This window comes from Neophocaena asiaeorientalis, unplaced genomic scaffold (assembly GCF_003031525.2).
Source record: "Neophocaena asiaeorientalis asiaeorientalis breed wild unplaced genomic scaffold, Neophocaena_asiaeorientalis_V1.1 scaffold223, whole genome shotgun sequence".
NCBI lineage: Eukaryota > Metazoa > Chordata > Mammalia > Artiodactyla > Phocoenidae > Neophocaena > Neophocaena asiaeorientalis.
In genome coordinates this window covers 658,514-666,292 of record NW_020175045.1, presented here as the reverse complement: position 1 = coordinate 666,292, position 7,779 = coordinate 658,514, and the positions used below count along the sequence as shown (strand labels likewise).

The 7,779-nt window shown below is 56.6% G+C and overlaps 1 protein-coding gene across 1 annotated transcript in view; it reads left to right on the top strand.

Moving 5' to 3' along the window:
* Positions 1-1,903: 1,903 nt before the first annotated feature.
* FOXK1 (forkhead box K1) overlaps positions 1,904-7,779 on the top strand; it is a 22,410-nt gene continuing 16,534 nt past the window's right edge. Inside the window, exons 1-2 of the mRNA XM_024763504.1 lie at positions 1,904-1,959; positions 4,489-4,674. Of these exons, the coding sequence (XP_024619272.1) occupies positions 1,904-1,959; positions 4,489-4,674 (242 nt within the window). The remainder of the gene's footprint in view (positions 1,960-4,488; positions 4,675-7,779) is intronic.

Sequence of the window (7,779 nt, the reverse complement as noted above, 5' to 3'; positions counted from 1 at the left end):
CTGGCGGTGCCCCAGGCCGGGCAGGTGGGGGAGGGACGGTCACGCCTCCTCGCAGGCCAGGTGGGGGCTGCTCCGGCTCCGGAGTCTCCGAGCATGTTGTCTCTGTCACATCCGCAGGTCAGATGCACAGCAAGGGTCTCTGGGGGCGGGTTTCACTCTTGAAAACCCTGCTCTGGTCTTTTCTGCCGTTGGGCTGGGGCCTCTCTGCCTGTCTCACCCGAGTCGTGGCTCCTTTGAGGCCACTGTGGCTGCAGGCTCGGTGGCATCGTTTCCTGCCCCGGGCGCCGGTCCCCGTGGTCCCCCTGAAGCTTGTGGCATCCTTGGGCACACAGGCTTCGCTCTCGGGTATCTCGGGGGACCGCTGGACCCGGCACAGGGAAGGTGACCAGATTTCTAGCCTGCAGCACTCCCGTCCTTGCCCTCTGACGAGGCAGCACCCTGTACTTCAAACTGTGTGACCGCCTGGCGACTCCTGGCCAGCGGCAGTTCTGTGCGGGCCACGAAGCAGGGTCCCGGGCCGCCCTCCCCATCGCTGCCTGAGGAGGGGCGTCCTTTGCAGAGTGACTCTCCCTCCTGGACTGAGCCTCCAAAGTTTTCTTGTATTTTCTTGGCCTTTTCCGGCAGGTGTTTTCAAGCCTGTCACCCAGCCTTCCTTGTGAAGTTTTCTTTTGTGTCACATTTACTCGTCCAGGGTCCTTGTTTTTCCCTGGAGCTGCCTTTTGGGGCTGCAGCCCGTGGGTGGCCACGGTGGCGCCCCCTCCCGTCCCGGGGACACAGGTGGTCCGTGTCCTCTCTGTGAGCACTGAATGACGACAGGGAAATTATGTTTCTTTTCTGACAACTTCCTGTTGGTGAGGCCGGTGGGGGGCTTCCTCCCTAAGGACGAGATGGGAGTGAAGGCGGGTGACAGCCCGAGTCCCTGAGGCTCGTGAGTGGCCGAGCGGGGCCAGACCAGCCTTCATGCAGGGATCTCTGAGCTGATGCTCAACGGGGCAGCTTCACGGGGAACCGAGGCAATACCAGTTTGGCCCAATTTCCAGGAGCGCAGGCTTCTGGACGCTCCCAGGCTAGAGCGGGCCTGGGCGTAGGAGCTTCAGGGCAAGAGCGTTTGAAAAAACAGCTTGATTCCACAGCAGTGAGAAGCCCGCGCGCCGCAACGAAGACCCAGCGCAGCCAAAATTGAATAAATAAATTTATATGAAAAAACAAAAACAGCTCGATTGGGTGCAGCTCATGCACTGCACGAAGAGCCCACTCGGGTCGTCCAGGCCAGGGGTTTTCAGGAGACCCGGGGAATCGTGCAGCTGCTGCCTCAGCCGATGGTTGGGCGTTCGCATCGCCTCCGAAGGAAGGAAGCCCCGCGCCCGTCTGCAGGACCCCCGCCCCCGCCGGGCAGCCACCAGACTACGGTCGCCTCTGCAAAGCAGGGCGAGAATTCTGTGCAGAACTCGGGTGCTTGCACGGAGCCTCCCTTGGGCTGGTGGGCGGTGGTTTCCAGCGCGCATCCCCACCCTCGGCAGGAACCCCGGCGCACGGGGCAGAGTGCGCTTGGGTCCAGCCCGAATGTGGAGCGCCTTCAGGAGAGTAGCTCTAATTGCAGAACACGCTCATTAAAGCTCTAGCCAGGGCCCTAAACCAGAACGAAAATGTTCCAGGGAGAGAAGTAACAGTTGGCAAACTCGGTGGGCACCCTGGGGAGGCATCTGTTTAAAATTAAGCAGCCTCCTGGTATTTTCTCCTCCTCCTGGTAGACCAGCTGCCTCAGGATAATTTTTGGAAGAGTGAGTCAGGAGATGCTTTTGAAATAGCTGTTGCTGTAACTAATGTGAAAATGTTCATGGTTAAACCTTAGTTGGAAAATCACCGTTCCGGTAGGAAACTGTCCTGCTGTTATCGGTTATGGATGGCAGTAGACTTTGCCACTGATGACATGCCCAAATCCCTGACCTATAAAACGCTGTGCGTTGTTTCACTGAAACCCCAGTCTGTGTGCACGTGCTGTCTGTCTAGCGTCTTGGATTTGAACCGGAAAGCGTCCTGGAGGTGATCTCTCCTGCCCAGAGCATCCAGGGCTGCAGAGGGGTTACAGCAGGTGGTCCCACAGCAGAAGTCAGGCTGGGAAGCAGAGGGAAGGGGGCCTGACGATGCTCCCCGGCATCTGCCCCCTCAGCCCAGGGCCAGGCGGGCACTGACCCCCGCCCAGAGCTCTTCTCTCCGGATCTCGTGCCTTTTCTCGTCTTCACCCTAAACCCCGTTTTCTGAGATTCCCTGCCTGTCTTGGGACCTCTGTCAGAGGCCAGAAGCCACAGCCTCTTTCTAGTTGGTATTGACAGTTGTAGTTGCAACATGATCTTGAGGTTGTAGTCCGATCTCCTGTTGACACAGGGACTTGGGCCATGTGCAGGAAGTCAGAACTCCACGCGCCTCTGGCAGAGAGCAGCACGCAGCTTGTTTTGTTAATTGGCAGCAGTTGAAGGAAGAGACAAATGGTAAAGGGACGTAGAAACTCTTTTTTAACTGTTTGTCAGCACTCCTGCCTTCCTCCCTAGCACTGGTGGAACAGGTGTGCGTGCGCACAGACACCCCTGCTGTTCATCCAGTCCTGTCCTTCACAGGTGGAGCCCACCTCAGCCACGCTCCGCTCACCTGTGTGGAGCCCTCAGCCGGTTCCCAGGCTCGGGGACACTGGGCCCATCTCGGACCTGGTGGGGATGCACGTTGACTCTGACTTACAAAAGCTGACCAGCCTCTGGGTCTGGAGAGACCCTCGGCCTCAGAAAGCATCTTAGGCATATGTGTGATGTCACTTTCTAGCCAAAAGACTGATGGAGGAAATTTCCACTGGGTGGTGGGGAAACTAAAGAAAGTGGAAAGGACAGCAAACGTTTCTTTAACTGGCTTACAAGAAGGAGATGGCGGGCGATCTTTTTAAATAGCCTGGGGCGGCCCTATAAGCAGAACCGGAGGGAAGATGTCGCCATTCCAGACCTCCCCACCCGCATCCCTGACGTTTTGGTGTTTAGGCGGAATTTCCCAGAAGCAAAACAGCATCAACAGGAAAACAGCTTCCCTTTGTTCTGCTTTTGGATTTGGAAATGCAGACCTGGTAGCCGCGGCTCCCAGTGTCTTCGTGCCTCACTGCCTGCTGCAGGGCTCCGCCTGGACAGCCACACGCAGCCGCTCTCTGCTTGGTGTCTCTGGAAGAATCTGTACTGGCCAGTGAGGCCAGCTGGAGTTCCTGATTTTCCCTGTGAGATGCAGGCAGGGGCTCTCAGAGTAGACGCTTGTACCGTTGAGTCATTTCCTGAGAGGTGGGTCTCCCCGGCGGAAGGCTCGCGAGCACCCCCGCTGGGTGCTGGGTGCCAAGTCACCACCTGCCATGTCCCAGAGCCTGTTCTTCAGTCTTGTTTCTTCGAAGTTTTTTTTGTTTCTTTTGTTTTTGTTTTTGCGGTACGCGGGCCTCTCACCGTTGTGGCCTCTCCTGTTGCGGAGCACAGGCTCCGGACACGCAGGCTCAGCGGCCATGGCTCACGGGCCCAGCCGCTCCGTGGCATGTGGGATCTTCCCGGACCGGGGCACGAACGCGTGTCCCCTGCATCGGCAGGCGGACTCTCAACCACTGCGCCACCAGGGAAGCCCCAAAGTTGTTTTAATAAGAGAAAAGGGAATTGGATTGAAGCAGTGCCTGCTGTGTGGGTGGGAGGTGGGAGGTAATTGGCTACTCAGACAGTGAATCGAATTGAATTGACTGGACCAAATATCAGGGACTTTTCGGTGTGCACCCTGTGTCTGCTAGCCACAGTTAGCAACCTGTGGATAACTGGTCAGTTTAGAAGGTGTGCTTGACAAGTAATGCCCCGCTTTACAGGTCAGAGTTTGTGGGAGGGAGATGAGCCCTGGGTTCCTGTGCGCACACAGGGAGGGACTGGGGTCTGCAGTGGCCTGGGGCGGGCGGTCCCCTGCCGGCAGAGGAGACGAGGCTCGGGGCTCGTGAGGCCAGAACGGACGGTGAAGGCAGCCAGTACCCTCGGGTTCCAGGCGCTTCCTCCGAGACCCCCGCCGGCGCCTCTGCAGGCAGCGCTTGCTTTCCATCTTCTGGGTGACGGGCATCTGTCGTTAAAAAGCTGCCCTGGAGGTGACTGCGGCGTTTCGGTTTCCCAAGGAGCGTTCTCTGCCCGGTGCTGGATCCACGTGGCGCGTGTGGCGGACAGGAAGCCGGCTGGCCATCTGGAGCCCGTGTGGGAGGGGACACCAGGGGGCTTGTCCAGGCTGGAGGTCTTGCCGTCGCACGCGTGGTGGGGGGAGCCCGGTGCCCTCGCCGGCCTGTCCCGAGGGAAGCGGGGGTGGCGTGGTTTGGGCGCAGGTTTGGGTACGTGTATGTGCCCGGCGTAGTCGGAGAGCACACTGGCTGGTGACGGCGGGTGGCGTAGACGCGCCGGGACACCTCTCCCCTGCTGGACCTAACGTCCCGCTCCCCTCCCGTTGCAGGTGCACCTTCCGCTTCCCCAGCACGGCGATAAAGATCCAGTTCACGTCGCTGTACCATCAGGAGGAGGCCCCGGCGTCCCCCCTCCGGCCGCTCTACCCGCAGATCTCCCCGCTGAAGATCCACATCCCGGAGCCGGACCTCCGGAGCCTGGTCAGCCCCGTCCCCTCCCCGACTGGCACCATCAGGTGAGTGGCCTGGCCCCCTCGTGCGGTTGCCTCTGCAGAAGCCGCGGCCCTGTCCTTTAGAACGCGGCCGAGAAAGGGGAAGGTGACATGGGTGTTCTGTGTTTCGTACGATATCAAGTATGTTTCTGGAAAATTGCCCGCGGATGGAAATTCTGAAACAATTTTAAGTGCATCAAGGGACCTGAGGACTTAAATAAACTCTCTGGAGAATTCTTTTATAAAGTGAAGAATCACTACTTAGTCACTTTTCCAGTTTGAAATTTTATATACTAGGGTCTTTTAAAACAAGCTTAGGTATCAGTTTTTAAAGACAGTGAAACTATTTAAAAGGAGTATTTGTATACCAGGATTTGGTGGACTAGGTTTTTCTAAACTTTATTGGTAGAAATCCTTTGCAAAGTTTTAGAAATTAATCTAGATTTTGAAGAAAGGGAAGTCCTCGAACTTTCTCATCCTTGGCGTGTTATACAGAGAGGGTCCCTGGGGGCAGGTCTGAGGGTGAAGTGTGTAGCCAGAGACTGGGGAGGGGACTGGTGAGCTGTCCCCTCTGAGGGACACAAGTATTTTTGCGACAACAGGGGTCCTATGCCTTCTTCCCCTTTTGTCGTAAAACATGTTGAAAGACATGGACTTGAGGATCAAGATTTAATAAACTTTAAATAGTTTACCGCTTCGTTGAGGACATTTTAAAACAAAGCTGGCCTTTGCCTTATTGGTGTGTGCGGCCCTGGCGATGCCGTGAGCGCCAGTGCATTTGGTGCTGGTGCCTGGGTTCCTGCCATGCACTGCGCTTGCCACCGCGGACTGGGCATCATCAAACGTCAGCCCGTGGAGGAGGCAGAGCGTGTCTCGGTGTCGCCACGAAGCCAGTTTCGGCCTCACACGCCCCCTGAAATGGTCTCGGGGCCCCGGGGTGCCTCTGGGAACCACACTCCGAGAAGCACTTCTCAGCAGAGCTCGAGCTTTGCGTCCCTGAGCCTTACCAGGTCTCTCCTCCGGCTGACCAGCCAGGCTCGTGGTCCCTGGTTTTGCACCTTTAAGGGTTACACTTAGAAGCACAGATGGGTTAATCATGGCGTCACCATTGGTTTCCCTTCAGCCTTTTGTTTTCCTACCATGATGTGTGGAGTCATTTGCATTGAGGTGCTTGGAGTCAGTTTCCTCCCGAGCCAGCGAGCGGGCGGGCGCGTTTCTCTCACGGAGAGAAAGTTCAGGGACGGCTTTGAAATGTCACGGACCTGAATTCCGGTTCTGGCCGCATCTCCAGTTGGTGGGAGACCTGGGGGCAGGTCCCTGCAGCCTCCTCGGGCTTCGTTTTCTCCCTCAGTGGATCCCTCCAACATCGCAGATGTCTGGGACGCCAAAGAGGAGCAGTGAGTGACGGAGACCCGCTGTATGCCAGGCCCTGCGCTCAGCCGCCGGATGTGTGTTATTTCATTTAGTCCTTAGGGATTTACGAGATAGATTTTTTTCTTTAGTTCTTTTCAGGTTTCCAGCAATAGCTCTGTTCTCAAACCCGAAATTTAGCACGTCATCTCACTGTTCTTTCAGACATCTACCTTGAAAGTCATCTAAAACACGAGGGCTCCACTGGAGTTAACGATGAAGTTGTGCTGTGAAAACGCTCTCGCACTTACTTACGTGTGTATAATTTATGCGCAGATAAAAAATTGTGTGTAGTAAAATGAAGCAGCCACTTTGGAATACAGTCTGGCAGGTCCTCAAAATGTTAAAGGGTTACCTTAACCGCCCAGCAGCTCCCTGGGTCGTGAGGTCTCCGTGGAAACTCATCCACAAGGGTTCATGGCAGTGTTATTCATAGCAGCCCCCAAAGTGGAAACAGCTCACGTGTCCATCAGCTGCTGAGTGGAGAGAAAATGTGTTACAGCCACAGGCTGGAGGGTTACTCCGGCATAAAAAGGAATGAAGCGCTGGCGCCTGGTACAACATGGATGACCCTCGAAAACATGATGCAGAGTGAAAGCACCCAGTCCCCAGAGACCACACATGGTGTGATTCTGTTGATATGAAATGTCCAGAATGGGCAAATCCTTCGAGAAAGAAAATAGGCTGCCAGGGGCTGGGGTTTCAAGGGAGTGGGCTGCACACTGTCACGGAGTTTCTTTCTGGGGTGGCGACAGTATTGCGGAATGAGGTGATGGTCACACAACGCTGGATGCACTAAAAACCACTGAACTGTACACTCGGAACGGGTGAATTGTGTCGTGTGTGAATTCTAGCTCAGTGAAGCTGATAAAACTTGCAGGCGCTGACACCTTTATCCAGTAGCACCTCAGAGCGGCTGCAGGAGCAGTGGCCAAGTGTGTTTTACGTGCCGTTGGGAGCCAGACAGGCGTGTGGGCCTCCGGGTGGGCCTCGGAGCCCTTACACACCTGGTGAAACCAGAGCCCGAGGTCAGCCTTAGACTGGCCTGGGGCTGCGGAATCCTGCCACATCGACGCTTTTTAAGAAAGAAAACTGTTTTGGTTTGTATCTGGAGGTGTTCATAAAATAGATACAATTCCCAGTAACATTTTGAATAAAAACAGCGGCCAGCAGGCTGAGCTAGTTAGTGCAGCGGCTCACGTGCTGCGGCCGCCTGTGTGTTAGGAGGCGCCGGCGGTTCTAAAGGGGCGTAGATGGTGTCACGGAGCAGAGTGAGGCGGGTGTCCCTGCGCCGTTCTGGGAAGTCGCGGCCATGTGACTGTGGAGACCCCGGGCCCGAGTGGGCTTGGGGCGCTGGGGCGCCGGGGCACTCGCCTCTGGTCTTCATCCGGTAGAACAGCTCTGCGGGGAAAGTAGTAACTTTGAGACTGGCTCTTTCACTCTTGGGCCTTTAAGTGTCACAGAAAAGGATTTCTGTTTACATCCGTTTATCTTGGCGCCGCGGAATCCGATTGCCCGCTGGAAACCTCAGAGGCCCTTGAGGTTTTGCTGCCCAGATCCTTTTCCTGCGCGCCTGGCGCAGGCGCGGGGCCGGCGTGTTTACAAACAGCTGCCTCCCCCGACCCCGCCCGGGCACCCTCCCTGCGCCCGTCGCCCATAGCAGGTCCCCGGGGAAGCGGGCGGGCTGGGAGACCCCGGCCGGCAGCGGCCCGCGCCCCG